Source organism: Fringilla coelebs (genome assembly GCF_963513975.1).
Source record: "Fringilla coelebs genome assembly, chromosome: 5".
Lineage (NCBI taxonomy): Eukaryota > Metazoa > Chordata > Aves > Passeriformes > Fringillidae > Fringilla > Fringilla coelebs.
This window is the reverse complement of record NC_140033.1, coordinates 1,756,084-1,772,852: the sequence shown is the minus strand read 5'-3', so window position 1 is coordinate 1,772,852 and position 16,769 is coordinate 1,756,084. Positions and strand designations below refer to the sequence as shown.

At 47.1% G+C, this 16,769-nt stretch overlaps 1 protein-coding gene across 2 annotated transcripts in view; it reads left to right on the top strand.

The window, feature by feature from the left end:
- EXOC4 (exocyst complex component 4) overlaps positions 1–16,769 on the top strand; it is a 354,271-nt gene that overhangs the window by 260,083 nt on the left and 77,419 nt on the right. For both annotated transcript variants that reach the window (XM_084205380.1, XM_084205381.1), the window contains exon 11: positions 6,291–6,510. In XM_084205380.1, the coding sequence (XP_084061506.1) occupies positions 6,291–6,510 (220 nt within the window). The remainder of the gene's footprint in view (positions 1–6,290; positions 6,511–16,769) is intronic.

Sequence of the window (16,769 nt, the reverse complement as noted above, 5' to 3'; positions counted from 1 at the left end):
CACACTTAAAGTATCAAAACCTCCTTTGAGTCTCCCAGAGCTGTGTTCACTTCTTTTGGTGATAATTTTAATTTTAATCACATTTTGGGGTCACCTAGAAAGGATCTTAAACCTTTTTTCCTCTCTTTGGGGTGACTTTGTACAAAATCAGCTCTTTTCCCTCGCACAACCACGATGTTTATCAGCAAAGTGTGAAACATAAATGCTGGGGAGGCTGATCATGGACCAAAATAATTCCCTGCAGTGAAGTTTTTAGGCAAAATAATGAGATTTTTGTTACTTTAGGATCTGATTGATTGGTCTCCAGTGGCAATGATCCACGGTCCATGTGCTGCCGTGGATTATTTGAATTTAATTGAATTTATTGTGTTCAGCACTTGTGTAATGATCAGGATCTTTTGTTCTGGAAGCATCTCCAGGCCTCACTTTGCCCTTCCAGGGCCTGCAGGGGCTCCAGGAGAGCTGCAGAGGGACTGGGGACAAGGCCTGCAGGGACAGCACCCAGGGAATGGCTCCCACTGCCAGAGGGCAGCCATGGATGGGATCTTGGCAATGAGGAATTCCTGCCTGGGCTGGGATTGCCAGAGCAGCTGGGGCTGCCCCTGCATCCCTGCAGTGTCCCAGGCCAGGCTGGGATGTAGGATTGGAACGGGATGGGATTGAAGGTCCCTTCCCACCCAAACCATCCTGGGATCAAGGAGGCTCAGAATCCATCCCCAGGGATTTTTATGGAAGGTGGGGATGGAAAAGGGAAGGGAGACCCTTCCTGGAGTGCTGAGATTGCCAGTGAAGCCCCAGATCCCAAAATTCCTTCCTAGAGCAGAGTCAGGGTGGGAATGGATCCAATGCCAGGCTGGGAGAGCTGGGAATGGAGGGAATTCCCTGGAAAGGGAGACTGGGAAGGGATTGCCAGAGCAGCTGGGGCTGCCCCTGCATCCCTGCAGTGTCCCAGGCCAGGCTGGACACTGGGGCTGGAGCACCTGGGACAGGGGGAGGTGGCCCTGCCATGGATGGGGTGGAATGAGAATCTTCCAGGTCCTTTCCAACCCAGTTCTTTCCATGATTCCATTGACCCTCTCCCAGAATTGCCACTGTTCAGGTGAGGTGGCTTCCTGAGTGTGTCACAGACAATGTGGCACCTTCCAGGTTCCTGTCTTGGGTTAATGTGCCCTCAAACTTTCCAGAACTCACAGTCCTGGGTACATCATCCCTAATTTCCTTCAATCTGGAAAACCATTATGGAATTTTCCGTTCTGTCATCAACTGGGATCCAGCTCAAGGGATTTCTGATGTTTCTTTAATATTTCCTTGCTCTGTGGAAGCTCCCCAAAAGGTTCATCCCAGGTACTCAGATGCTTCCTGACTAAGGCAGAGAACAATTCAGGATCACACAAAAATGAAATGTAAATTTGGGCCGAACGTCAGAAAAAACCGTCTTAATAAGGTTCTGGAATATTTGATATTTTTTCCTGTCATTCATTTGTTTGAGGAGAGGATTTCAGATATTATTACCATCATCATTAAGGCATTGATGCTCTGCACTTCCAGTGCCTTCTGTTTCTTTTAAAGATCTTTCAGAAGACATCTGAGAACGAGGAGTCAGAAGAAAGCCTTGGGAAGGCAGGATTTGTAGGTTTCTAAATCAATCCACGCAGCTTTTTTAGGTTTTATGCTTTTTATCCCACACTTCCAGCTTAGGTAAGACAGTGCTCACAGCCAATTAAGTTGTGAGTTAGAATGAATTAAATTTCCTGAAATGAGGCGCTTTCCTTTTTTCTCTTTTTTAATCCAAATGACTGTCATTTACCAAAAGCTACTTCATTTCCCTGAAAGTGCTTTTCTGTCTAAGGGGAATGCTTAATTGCAGCCACAAATCACCTCAAATGCTTTTATAGGAGGATAAAACAAGTTGAAAATTGTGCATCACATCATTTTAAAAATGCAGGTTCTGAATTCAGGATAAGGTGCAAATTTCTATTTTTTTTTTTTTTCCCTTGGCTGCTCTGTTGAGGAACTCCATCCTGACTGTGACATCTCCTAAAATTGTCCTTCAGAGCAGGGACATCCCTAGGAGCCTTTTTTTAGGATTTCAGGCAATTCCCAGGAATATCTACAAGTGACCATGATCCAACATTTGGTGACACCCCTCAATTTGAATTTTTATATTTTGAAGGTGGGACACAATTGATGGTTCTGAAATCAGCCGGGGTGAGCTGGGGGTGCTCACCTGGAGAGGAGAAGGCTCCAGGGAGAGCTTCCAGCACATTCCAGGGCCTGCAGGGGCTCCAGGAGAGCTGCAGAGGGACTGGGGACAAGGCCTGCAGGGACAGCACCCAGGGAATGGCTCCCACTGCCAGAGGGCAGGCATGGATGGGATCTTGGGAATTGGGAATTCCTGCCTGGGCTGGGATTGCCAGAGCAGCTGGGGCTGCCCCTGCATCCCTGCAGTGTCCCAGGCCAGGCTGGACACTGGGGCTGGAGCAGCCTGGGACAGGGGGAGGTGGCCCTGCCATGGCAGGGCTGGAATAAAATCCTTGAGGTCTCTTCCAAGCCTGACCATTCTGGGATAAATAATTGATTTCTGGGATAGCTGTGGGTCAAATTACCTTTTTATTTTTGACATCTAAAAGTTCCATGGATGGCTTGGATGAGTAACACAATGTTTTTGGAGAGGACTCTTAGGATGTATTTTTTTCCATGCTGTTAAACACTTTCTTGTTCTTTATAGAGACTGAATTCTGTTGGAATAAGGCAGCCAGCAGCATTTGGAATTGAAATAAATAAATAGCACAGCGTGTGCCTGTGTCTGCCAGGCAGAAAATAGGGAATATCTGCTGGCTCCTTCATGCCACCCAACATTTCCCATTTCAAACACTCATTTTCAGTTTCTTGTACTTTGGCTGATCTTTTATTGCCAACCTGGCTTTTTAGAGAAACATATCTGAGATACTTGGTGTTTTTCTGAGAAGGAGGAGAAATTCTGGTTGAATTCTGGTGAGATTTCCTTTGGCTGGGAATTTCTATCTCCACATTTCTCAGCAAGAGGAACTGTTGGATAACGGGCATGGAAAATAACCCCAAATTTGGCTTATTTGGACCCCTTGAAAGAAATGCAATGCCTTTACCTTTTCTCTGCTGCCATTTCCCTCGGCTGAGATCTTTGGGATTAAATGAGGACTTCACTGGTTTCCATTCCCACAATCATTTCATCCAACTATCCTTGAGCATCCCAGCTGAAGGTCTCCCATCCTTTTCCTCCAGTTCTCTGTGCCCTGCACGGTTTCATTTTTAATAACTTCCTGCTGCTGTCGAGTCGAAATCTGCCTCCTAAGCTCCTGATCATTTGTTCTTTATCACAAGTGATGCTGAGCACTCACAAATTCCCCCTCAGTCAGTGCTGTCTGGCAGCTCCCTCGTAATCCCTGATTATTTTATGGTTCCTATCAAGGAAAACAGGGATATGGTTTGATCCTGACCAGCATTAGGTGAACTCTTGTCTCGTCCGTGCCAAGACATTAAAATTTAATAGGACGCATCAAGGAGGAGTTTTCTGGAGATGAAGGCACAGATCTCTAGGAAGGAACTGGATTGGGGATTAATGCCAGGCACTGGGAAGCACAAATTCTTGGTGACAGCATTTTCCAGTGCTGCTCTTTAGTGTGTGGTGCAGGAGACGCTGGGGAGCAGCCTCAGGATGTTGTGGGGTGAGGAGATGCCACTCCTGCTGTGGGTCAGCACATCTGAGCTCTGGTGGTTTGCACCATTTGGTCATTCTCCTTCTAAAAGGTTTTTTTTTTACTTGGTTAAGTCATTTTTTGGGCATTTTCTGGATTTTAAAAGTTGTTCCTGTCATTTTGCTGGATGATGCTCGTTCCCAGTTTGAGCTTATGAGCTCCTTCCCACCTGAATGGGGTTTAATAGTAAAATTCACATTTTGGGGGAGTTTCGTGCTCTGTAAAGAAACTTATGAAGGAAGAGTCAGAGATTTACTGACAGCCATGAAAGGACACAGAAAATGAGTTCAACACAGTCCCATCAACCCTGGCAATGTCCCCTTGAGCACATGAGTGGTGTCACTCAGAGCTGGTGACATCAGCTCTGATATTTCTGGGATCAGCTCCGTGGAGTCTCTGCTCTCCTCCCAGAAAACTCCACTGTTTCCCTGTTTTACAGAGCTGATTCCCGTTCTCACCCTGTGAAATCCAGGGAATGAAGCTGCCTGCCTCTGGGATTCCCTCCCTGCAGCATCTCTCTCCCTTTGGAGAGCCAGACTTCCAACTGAGCTCCAAAGGGATCCCCCCACGGGAGCTGCCTTGTCCAAAGGTGTCACTCCAGACCCATGGGGCCAACAGGGAGAGGATTTGGGGAGAAAAGAGCTCAGATTGGAAAGAAATCATCCATGGGAATTGGCTCCTCAGGCAGTGCTGGGATGGGAAGCACCTCCTCTGGAGTGAGGAACGTGGAGGTAGAAAATTATGGATAATTAAGCAGATCTCGTTGAAGGGCTTGGGAATAGGGTCAGTGGCAAGGAATAAAATCATGGAATCCTTGAGGTTGGAAAAAGACCTCTAAGATCATCAAATCCAACCATTGTTCACCACCAAACCATGTCCTAAGTGTTCTTTGTCAGCGATGGTGACCCCACACTTCCCTGCTCTGCTTCCTGACCACTTCTCAGTGCATAAATTATTCCTAATATCCAACCTCAACCCTCCTCAGCACAGCTCAGGACGCCAAATCTCAATCCATTCTGGCTCCTGAAACTCAATCCCTAATTGTTTTGAAAGGAATACCAATTCCACTGCCTCAGATGTGGTTAAAGACATGACGAGGTAATTTCTGGAATAAACTCCTCCGTGGTAAACCAGATGGCAGCACAGAAATAAAGAGAGTTTGCAGGAGATGGCAAACATTTGGTGCTAAAATATTCCCAGAGTCATCCTGCTGCTCTGTGTGCTCAGGAATGAGATCCTGGGATGGAACAATAAAGGGTGATAAAAATACACCATAACACAGGCATCCATAATGCAGGAGGATAATGGCATCATGCATAGAAATTGCTTTTTTTTCCAGGGTTTTTTTGCTGGATTTTGAGCTGGAATATTCTGTTGTTCAGTTTAGAGGTGGGGGAACCCACCTGTGGGAATCAAGTGACCATGCCCAGAAGGAAGCTTGGATTTTTAAAGGGATTGGTGGCATCTTGGCTTTTAAATGGTGATTTCATTCTTATAAGGACATCTTCCCAGCCTGTCCTAAATGGAAAAGCCACATTTTTCTGTAAGGACATCTTCCCACAACATCCTACATGGAAAAGGCAAATTTTTCTATAAAGACTCTTCCCAGCATGTCCCAAATGGAAAAGCCAAATATTTTTATAAGGACATCTTCCCAGTGTGTCCCAAATGGAAAAGCCAAATATTTTTATAAGGATATCTTCCCAGTGTGTCCCAAATGGAAAAGCCAAATATTTTTATAAGGATATCTTCCCAGCATGTCCCAAATGGAAAAGCCAAATATTTTTATAAGGATATCTTCCCAGCATGTCCCAAACGGAAAAGCCAAATTTTTTTACAAGGATATCTTCCCAGTGTGTCCCAAATGGAAAAGCCAAATTTTTTTACAAGGATATCATCCCATCATGTCCCAAATGGAAAAGCCATTTTTTTCCATAAGGATATCTCCCTACAATCTCCTACATGAAAAAGCCAAATTTTTTACAAGGATATCTTCCCAGCACATCCCAAATGAAAAAGCCGAATTTTTCTATAAGGATATCTCCCCACAATGTCCCACATGGAAAAGCCAAAATTTTTAGTGAGGATATCTCCCCACAATGTCCCACATGGAAAAGCCAATTTTTTTTATAAGGACATCTTCTCAGCATGTCCCAAATGGAAAAGCCAATTTTTTTTTATAAGGACATCTTCTCAGCATGTCCCACATGGAAAAGCCAATTTTTTTGTCACAAACAGGAGTTGTGCCTGGGATGTGGATTTTCTCTCATTTTATCTGTCCTTCTCCAGCAGTTTAGTCTTTATCTCACCAATTGTTTGTATTTTATCTTTTTTGTTTTTTCTTCTACAACTACCCTGTGGACCTTTTCTCCTCTTCATTCCTCAAGTTGGGACAGTCCATGGTCATTCCCACACTTCTTGTGTCTGAAATGTTGGAGTGGCAAAGGCAACGCCGACGAATCTAAAGGATGATCGGGATTTAATTGCAATTTATTTTATTTAATTCCAATTTATTTTATTTAATTCCAATTCCCCCTTGCCCTCTGTGTGTCCCAGGTTTATCCAGGAGATCGAGCTGGCCATGGAGCTGGGCCCAGCCAAGCAGTGTCCCCTGAGGGAGTTCCTCACCATGTACATCAAGAACATCTTCCTCAGCCAGGTCCTGGCCGAGATCAACAAGGAGATCGAGGGCGTCACCAAGGCCTCGGATCCCCTGAAGATCCTGGCCAACGCTGACACCATGAAGATGCTGGGGGTGCAGAGGCCTCTGCTGCAGGTGGGAGCTGAGGGACCCTCGGGACAGCCCTGGTGTCCTTGTCCTGCCAGGACCTGGTTCTGTGTCCAGTAGGGAAAAATGTGGAGCTGCTGGAGTAGGTCCATGGAGCCAGGCTGGGAGAGCTGGGGGTGCTCACCTGGAGAGGAGAAGGCTCCAGGGAGAGCTTCCAGCACATTCCAGGGGCTCCAGGAGAGCTGCAGAGGGACTGGGGACAAGGCCTGCAGGGACAGCAGCCAGGGAATGGCTCCCACTGCCAGAGGGCAGGCATGGATGGGATCTTGGCAATGAGGAATTCCTGGCTGGGCTGGGATTGCCAGAGCAGCTGGGGCTGCCCCTGCATCCCTGCAGTGTCCCAGGCCAGGCTGGGATGTGGGATTGGAACGGGATGGGATTGAAGGTCCCTTCCCACCCAAACCATCCTGGGATCAAGGAGGCTCAGATTTTTATGGGATTTTTGTGGAAGTTGGGGATGGAAAAGGGAAGGGAGACCCTTCCTGGAGTGCTGAGATTGCCAGTGAAGCCCCCGGATCCCAAAATTCCTTCCTAGAGCAGAGTCAGGGTGGGGATGGATCCAATGCCAGGCTGGGAGAGCTGGGAATGGAGGGAATTCCCTGGAAAGGGAGAACTGGGGTGGGAATGAGGAATTCCTGCCTGGGCTGCTGGGGCTGCCCCTGCATCCCTGCAGTGTCCCAGGCCAGGCTGGACACTGGGGCTGGAGCAGCCTGGGACAGGGGGAGGTGGCCCTGCCATGGATGGGGTGGCATTGGGTGGGCTCTGAGGGGAAGGAATTTTTTCATGTGTGTCTCCCTGAGAATTTCTGGGGACACCTGCCAGTCACAGAGCTGTGCCATCAGGATAAATACGCATTCGAAGCTCCCAGGAGGAGCAGGGATGGGATCCAGTCCTCCCAAGCACGTTGGTGATTGATGTGGAGCCCCACAACTCCCTCTATCAGAAAAAGCTGTCAGGGATTTGGGTTGGAGATGGAGAATTTGTAGAAGTCTCCTTTGAAACCTTTTTTGAACTCCAGTGTGGAGCAGTAATAAAAGCAGCTAGTTGTCACCCCAACTCCATGGGGAACAGGACAGTGTGGAATCCCACCCCAAAATTCTGAATTTCATGTTTTGCCTGGGACTGCAAGGCATGGCCAGGCACCGGTGCTGCCCCTCAGGGCTCTGTGCTGGGCCCAGCTCTGTCCAGGCTTTACTGACCACATGGATGAGGGGATGGAGTCTGTCACCAGTAAATCTGCAGGGACACTGAGCTGGGAGCTGTGTCCCTCTGCTGGAGGGTAGCAGGGCTCTGCAGAGAGACCTGCAGTGCTTGCAGGGATGGGCAGAGTGCAGCAGGAGAGGTTTGATCAGTGCAAGTGCCCAGCGCTGCTCTTTGGCCACAACAACCCCTGCAGTGCCACAGCCTGGGGATGGTGTGGCTGGGCAGTGCCCGGGCACAGAGGGACCTGGGGGTGCAGGTGCACAGGCAGCAGGACAGGAGCCAGCAGAGTGCCCTGGTGGCCAGGGAGGCCGGTGGCACCTGGCCCGTGTCAGGGACACAGCAGGAGCAGGGAGGGCCCTGTGCCCTGCCCTGGCACTGCTGGGGTCACACCTCGAGGGCTGTGCCCAGCTCTGGGACACCGAGCACGGCCAGAGGGGCCAGCGAGGCTGGAGAGGGGCTGGGAACACAAACCCTGAGAGGAGCCCTGAGGGAGCTGGGCGTGCTCAGCCTGCAGAAAGGAGACTCAGGGCTGCCCCCAGCCCTCCCTGCAGCTCCTGAAAGGTGCCTGTGCCCAGCTGGGCTCGGGCTCTTTCTCCAGCAGCACTGACACAACCAGAGCACACAGCCCCAAGCTGTGCCCAGGGAAATTCAGGCTGGAGAGCAGGAAAAAGCTTTTCCAGCAAGGGGGATAAAGTTCTGCAATGGCTGCAGGGGAGGGGCTGCAGTCCCCATCCCTGGGTGTGTTTAACAAGCCTGGATGTGGCACTGCCTGCCAGGCTCTGCCTGAGGTGTCAGGGAACAGCTTGGACTCGATGATCCTGAAGATCTCTTCCAACTTTGTGATTCTGTAATTCTGTGATTCTGTAGCTGGCTCTGGCTGGTGGTCATGTCAAGCTCTTTAATCCTTTGAAGTTATTCCCTGTTTCCTGGGAAATCCTCTCATCAGGGATGGATAATACTTACACAGGAAGCAGCACCTTTATCCCAAGGTTTAGTTGGCCATTTTCTATCCCAGTTTACAGCTGTAAAACACAGGGATATTATAAGGCCATGCAATAACAAGAATAACTGTATTATTGTCACCATTTCCAGAATTTTTGATGGATCAATGGTCGCTAATTGTGCCTGTCTGGGTGCAGCAGGGCTGGGATGGTCCTTTCAGAGCCAAAAGAAAATCAAATTCCAGAGCAGCATTTCCAGAAGTCCCTGGAGGGTGGAACAGCTTCTTTAGAAAGGGGCCAAAATTTCCTTTGCAGGAGTTGAAATGATGTTTTGGGGCTGCTCAGAATCCCTGGATTGTTTCCTTCCCAAGCTTTACCAGCTGGATAAATTATGGATAAAGTATTTTTTGTGGCACATGGCTTCATTTCTCATGAAAATGTGTTCTATAATATCGATATATTTCCTTAAAGCTCAATAGGGGTTGAAGACTCAGAGTGGTTTGGAATTTTCTCATCCAGTTCCTCCAATTTGTTTCTCTTGATGGATGGAAATTATTCTGAACTGGAATTATTCTTGGTCAAACTGTCTGTGGTCAGGAGGTCTCCTTGTTCCCGACATCAGAGAAGGGTAATTCTCTCAATAGAGAAGAAAAATTGCTGCCTCTTTGAACCAACTCATCCAAACAGCTCCCTAAAATAATCCTATTGATTTTCCATTAAAGGGGGGAGGAAAAAAAAAGGCTATTTCTGCATGACAGTGCTGGAGCCTGGAGTCTTTGCCCCCATCACCTCGTGGATATGATGGAAATGTGGTGAATGAAGTTTTTGTTCCTGTTCCTGGTTTAACCACCCCACTCTGTGCTATCCCAGAGATCTCCCTGAAGCCTCTCCAACTGGGATTGGAACAGCCCTGGGGAATTCATCAGCCCCCACCCATAAAGCTGCTCTGGGATCACTATCAGCACAGGTTTGAGCTGAATTAGATGAGATATAAAAGGTTTTCAAGCGTTGTGTCCTCACAGATGAATCACCCACTCCTGTAAAGATTACCCTTAAAAAAAAAAAATTGTCCTCTCTAAATATTCCATTTTACTGCTTGTTTGCCATTCTTCCCTCCTCAAGTGTAAAAACACTTGAAACCCTTTTCCTCTGCAGAGCGACTGCATCACCGTGAAACTCATTTGTCTCAAAATTATTCAGCATTAAATTTCAGGTTGTAATTGTTTAAATCGATCCTAAATTAGGCTACAAGTGCCTCGACAGCTTCTTGCAGCCTGTTCTTGTAGGGTTCTCAACGAGGTGATAAATCTTCCCACCCAGGTGGTCACTGGCCTTAAAAACCTGTTGATCCATCTCCAAAAAAATCCAAATTGCTTCACTCTGGAGCAGCAGCAGAGTGGGATTTTTCCTTTCCTTCAAAGCCTCTGTTGTTTCTTATCTCAGCATGGTGTGGATGATGCTCCTGATGCTTTTTTGGCCAAACTCCAGCAGCTGAAAATCCCAAAAAAAAGCCAAAAATACTCCTTAAGAATCCGGGTGTGCAGATGTTTTGGAGGATAACGACTTGCTGGAGCTAATTATCACAGCACCCACTCCAAGCACGGAGCCACTTTCCAAGGAGACATCCCTGAGAGCTTCTGGAATGTTTTCTTCCCATCAGATGAGTGGTTATTAAGAAGAAGGATGGTCCCAGCCAGCAGCTTTCACCAATGCTGATGGCTCCAGGCTTTGATGGAGGCTGGATGTTGTTATTTATTAGTGTAAACAAATTAATTGTTTTTCCAGGCTGGCTCCCTGCCAGCAGCATCCATTAAGGAGCAGGCATGGCTGATCCATGGGGGTTTTTCCCATTCAAGGATAATTTTAAAGCAATTTTAACGGTTCTGAGCCTCATTTTTCAATTTTTTTTTGCAGTGGCGTGGTGTTACAACCACGATGTTTTCAGCTCTTGTTTGTGTGCTCCATGTTAAGAGGGTAAAACCCACCACCTGCAGAATCTGTGCTAAATCTCCTTTTCCAGCTTCAAACGAGAGACAAAATTATCTCTTGGTGGGAGTCTGACTCTGCCTGTTGCTTCCAACATTTCTTCAGATAATTTCTGCTCTGGGGGGGGGACATTGAGTGCAGTTCTGCCTTTTGTGGAAGCTTTCAGAAGGCTCCTGTGTAAGTCAGCTGCAGTTCTCCACCGAGGGCTTCTGAGCTGCACAAAACCAATTGCTTTAGGCAGAGTGTCAGGGTTTTCATTTGTTTTAAAAACTCAACTTTCACTGGCACGTTCAGTGCATCCCAGGGCAGGGCAGTTCTGTGTGGACATTTTCAAGCGGTGCCCGTGGCGGGCAGGATTATTTTAGAATTATTTTTGTCCTCTTCAGATCTGCAGCAGCAGAGTCACGCTTCACAAACCATCCCACAGGTGTGAGTCACGTCTGACCTGGAGGGAACAGCCCTGTGTTTGAGCTCTCTGCATCCCCTCAATCCCTGACATCACTGATGAGCCTTGGAGTTGGTCAGGAGCTGGATAACCCTCGTTTGCTCAGTGTTGAATCACTAAATTGGGGGATATTTGGGGTTTAAAGGGACCTTTAAAAGGTTGGAAGGGATCTTTAAAGGGATTCAATTGGGGGATATTAAATTGGGGGTATTCTGGTTTGAAAGGGACCTTTGAAGGGTTGGAAGGGACCTTTGAAGGGTTGGAAGGGACCTTTGAAGGGTTGGAAGGGACCTTTGAAGGGTTGGAAGGGACCTTTAAAGCATTGGAAGGGACCTTTGAAGGGTTGGAAGGGACCTTTAAAGGGTTGGAAGGGACCTTTAAAGGTCTTTCCTTCCAGCCCTGCTGCCATGAGCAGGGCAACCTTCCACTATCCTTGCTCCAAGCCCCATCCAACCTGGCCTGGAGCATTCTCACTGAGATTTGGGTGCAAAATGCTGATGCTGCTCCTCTCTGGGGCCACCAAGGTGTTTTGTTCAGCTCAGCATGAAGTGAGACCCTGGCCCTGGCGCTGCCCCTGGATCCCTGGCAGTGCCCAAGGCCAGGTTGGATGGGGCTTAGAGCACCCTGGGCTAGCAGAAGGTGTCCCCACCCGTGGCAGGGGGTGGGATGGGATGGGCTTTAAAGTCTCTTCCAACCCAAAGCATCCTGGGAGTCCATGAAGGAGCCTCACCCTGGCATGTGCAGCTCATTTTCAGTGCCAGCTCATCGTGTACTCCCCAGTCCCATAAATTCCTTGCCTTTCCATTCCTTGTAATTTACTTTCTTTTCATTTTTTCCCCTCTTGCTTTCGGTTTTTCCTCAGAAGTTGGGAGTAAACCACACGTATCTGCCCCCAGCCTCCATGCCAGGCCTTGATTGATTATTTTAATTACCCTGAGAGCCCTGCCAGGCTCCCTCAGCAGCAGCATTGCTCTCATGAATCCTCATTTTGCCTCACAGGGTGGTGTCAGCCCTGCCCCTGGTACCTCCCTTTTACCCTGGCTCCCCTCCTGCTGGTTTGAAGCTCCAGCTGCACATTCCTCATTTGCAAACTCATTAAGAATCCCTGGCAGCAGAGCAGGGCCCTGGGATGCTGAGGCAGAGCAGCTTCAAAAATCAAAAAAAATCCAGTGTGAAGTCACAGATCCAAGTGCCACAGAGTGACACTCTCCCAGCTTCCCCTTTTTCCTCCTGCTCCTTTTTTTCTGCAATTTTAAGGCCGTGCTTTGCCTTCTCTGGGGTTGTTTTGGTGATGGATGAGCTCGAATTCCAGGAGGAAGATGGAAAGGCAAAGTCTGCTAAACTTCATTTAAAGGAAGCTGTGTTGCTCCATCACCACCATTCCTTCAGGAATGTCCTCCATGGAATCCCAGGATGGTTTGGGTGGGAAGGGGCCTTAAAGTCCATCCAGTGCCACCCCTGCCATGGCAGGGCCACCTCCCACCATCCCAGGGTGCTCCAAGCCTGGACACTGCCAGGGCTGGGACATCAAAACCTTCCACAAACTTCTCTGGGAAACCTGGTTCTTCCATAACTCTCTTTTCCCTAGGAAAGTTTAATTTTGCTGTTCCAAAACACTCCAGAGCTTTAATGTGGGGCCTTGGCTGGGCTGGGCTCTCTGCACCCATCAGCTGCTCTTTGGATATTTTTCCCTTCCCTCTCCTTGTTCCATAAATCCAAAATAAATCCTCCAGTCCAGAAATCCCAAATCCAGCCTGGAACAGTCTCCCATGGAACATTGATGGATGGCTCCAGGAGAAGAACCTTCCCTGTGTTCCTGCCAGGCTCCTCCACAATCCCATTATTTTTCTTCCCTCGCATTTTGAAGCCTGGGTCCATTTCACTGAGGAAGAATAACTCTCCTTCCCGGGTTTTGAAATGTTTTCCTAATCACAAGTGCTGCATGAGAAGAGCCATCACATTTTGAATAATTGATGGCTACTTTATTGAGTTGTCAGCACTAATTCATCCTCCTTTTGAAGTGCTGGATGTTCAAAGGAGCCATCCTTTCACAACGTGCTCATTTTTCCAGGAAAAGTTCATTTTTATAATCACTTTTTTTTTTTTCTTTTTCCCTCCCCCACTGTGGAATGTAATTGTAGCTGAGAGGGAGGGATGAGGCACCTTCCAGCACCCTCTCAAATGCCTTTATTCCTCCTCTGGCTGCTCATTTCTCTGCCTCCCTCCTCTCACAGAGCTTTAATTATACCTGTTTTAAAAGCACATTTTGAAATATGACACCCAGCTCTGCCGCAGAACAAAAGAGACATTAATCTATTGTTGAAAGGGAAGGTAAAAAGCTCTTTTTTATTTTTGTGTGTGGCAGGGGCTGCCCCTCCCTGACAAGCAGTTGGGATTTTGGAGGCAGGGACTTGTCAACAGGAGAATTATAAAAGGAACAACAATGCAGGAATGCTGCCATTCCACTGGAATATTCCTCCTGGCACCCTGCCTCTGGAATCTTCCTCCTGAAGTGGATAAACTTTGCAGTTGGAAGGCTCATAGTGCCCTAATTTACATCTGAAAGAACTGAGGGGAGGCAGTAAATTAAAAGTTTCCCCCTCCTGGTTCTAATCTGTAAATAGAGCCTTTCCATTAAAATAAAATAAAATAAAAAATAAAGTAAAATAATTAAAAATAAAATAAAGAAAATAATTTAAAACAAAATTTAAAAATAAATAAAATAAAAATAATGAATAAAATAAAATAAAATAAAATAAAATAAAATAAAATAAAATAAAATAAAATAAATAAAAAAAAATAAAATGTCTCTCTCATGCACACAAAGCTGTCAGAATAGTAATTTATTTTTTTTTTGTAAATATTTTGCTTTTTCCTGGGATTTTTGCTTTGTGTGAGCTGCACTTTAAAGAAGGGAGAAGCTTTTCCCTCTCCCCATGAATTTGTGCCATGTCTGGTCTTCCTGGGGCTGATCCAGGATTTCCTGGGGAATTCACACCATTGGGATGCACTCTTTAATTAAAATATTGAAGGATTTTGTGCCTGTAAAGAAAACTGCGACAGGGTGTGAAAATCAAGGAAATGCTACAACTCTACAGGAGAGCCCTGGCCAGGGCTGGTTTAATTAATTGAATAATTCTCTCTTTAACTCTATTTTTTTATCCTTTAGGGGTGGTGTTGAGGGACAGGTTGAACCCTTGTGGGCATTCCCTGTTTAATTCCTGCTCTGTCATTTTCCACCACAAAATTAAAATTTTCTTAATCCCTGTCCTCCCACTTAGCAAAGAGATGTTGGGGATGCTCCATCCCTGGAAGTGTCCAAGGCCAGCTTGGAGCAAGCTGGGATGGGGAAGGAGTCCCTCCCATGGAAAGGGGGCAGAACTGGATGATCTTTAATTTCCCTTCCAACCCAAATCCCTCTGGGATCCCATCACCCATTTTCCTGGAATATGAACTGCCAAAATGTGCAGGAGCTGGGGTTTTAGAGCTCCAAGCGCTGGACAAGTCATGGACCTGAAAAAAAAAACAAATCAGTGGGAATAATTTGGGCTGTCCCTTGACTTTTTTTGATCAAAATCTTTGCTCTGGAATTCCACTTTATTATTTTTCTTAAGCACTGGACTGACAAAACCTTTTTGGTTTGTTGGTCCAGTGCTTGAGAAAAATAATATTTCTGCTAAATATTGATTTAGCAGAAAGCTGAGGTGTTTTTCAGAGGACTCAGGTTTATCACAAGCCATTTCCAACTTCTTCTTACACAGAGTGGTCTTAGCAAGGATGGTTTGGAAGGATTCAGGATCTAGCAGCCAGGAATTATTTACTTTTGTGGGAACTGAGCTACTCAGCACCACCTCAAACATTTGACCTCACTTTTATACCCTGAGGTCTCCCAGAAAATTCTCTTTGAATTCTTGTGAATTCTCTCTAAATCCTCAGCTCTGAATTCCTGTTGGTGAGGGAATGGCTCCTGGGACATGGAGGTGAGGATGGGATTTGTGTCACTCAGCGTGAAAAATCCTCCCTTTTTACATAACTGTTGGGATTCTGCTGAGGGACAGGAACTTGTGAAAGCAGTTTAGCAACAAAAAAAACCCAACAAATTTCCTAAAGGGTATTTAATTGGCTCTTCACTTGGGGAGAGTTCAGGAAACTCCTTTTGGGAAGTTGATGCAGCCACATCCCTCAGCCGCCTTCGCACTGCTGAAGTGGAAGATCTGTAAATACAGATTGACCTCGTGTTGCAGCCACCACTGAATACTTAAAATCCCTCTTTCCTCCCCAAAAATTGCCCTTTTTTTTTGCCCATTGATGGACCCACATTGTCCATTTCCTGTGCTGTACAGACCCCAGATGGGATGATTATCCCATTTCTCCAACACTTCCCTGTTTGATGCATGCTCCCCATCAGGCCGTGTGTTTTTCTGGATAAGACAGGAAATGTTTGTTCTACATAGGTATAAAACAAAAAGCAGTAACTGAGTGTATCCTGGTAGTAAGTGAGTAGTAACCCAGTAGTGACTGAGCTAGTCAGGTTTGCTCCTTCTGTGTGAACCTGAGTGAAATTCGCTGTCGTTAATTGCAACAACATCGGAGATGAATTCCCACCGCTCCATCCGCGGGGGATCCATTTCTCCTCGGCTCTCTTTGCATTCCAAGGGCTCTCCCATGAGCGATCCTGAGTGCCACCTGCCTGCCCAATAAAGCCTGGAATTCATCTGTGAACATGACAACAAACACGACAACAAGCACGACGGCATTCCAGAGACAAACGATCTCCGCTCCGCGTTAATTCCCGTTTCCTGGCAGGGCTCCACGGTGACCCCGCTGGGTTTGGAAGCGCTGCTGTTTGGTTCATAGATGAATGTTTCGTGTGGATGGCTCCATCCCAGCCAGGTTTGGCTCCCTGGCCTTCCCACTAAATGCCTGCATGGATTTATCCACAGGACAATCAGCGGGGCATCGTTGGAAACGGGAAAACAGCGGGCTTTGATAAAACAAAGCGCCGCTTCCCCGCCATCCCTGCTGCCTGGGAGGCCTCTCGGAGATGCTCTGGCTGCTGGGAAGGGGAGATGGCTCTGTCAGGAAATGATGCAAAAGTTTGTCTTGGTTTGGAAAGACAGGTGCCTGCTAAGGAAGGCAGGAGCCTCCCCTGAAATAGAGAATGCACACCCTACCCACCCCTCCGAACTGCTATGAATTTTAAATAAGGGGCTCTCAGGGAAAATAGATGGGAGCAGGAAATAACAGTTCTTTAATAGGGGAGGGAAAATAAAATAAAAGGATAAAATAAAACAATGCAATACACTAGAACAACACTGACAGAGTCAGAACTCATCCTGACACCCTGTGGGTCAGGGTGTTGGTAGCAGTCCAGTTGGAAAAAGGGTTGCAGTCCTCCTAGAGTGTCAGGTGTGGTTCTGTTGGAGCAGGGGAGTCCTGTAGGAAAGGGGTGAATTCTTCCTCTGCAGATCCATGGAAGAAGAAGCAGCTGCTGTTCCTCTGGGGAGTCCAGTGGAGAAGAGCTGTGCTGGTGTGTCAGAATCTCCAGATTATATCTGGGTAGCAATGCTTGGCTCCTCCCTCTGGGCGGAGCATCTCACAGTGGGATGCTGCAGCTCTTATCAGCCATGGAGTGACATTCAATGGCCTCTTATCAGCAGATGTCCCCTGTT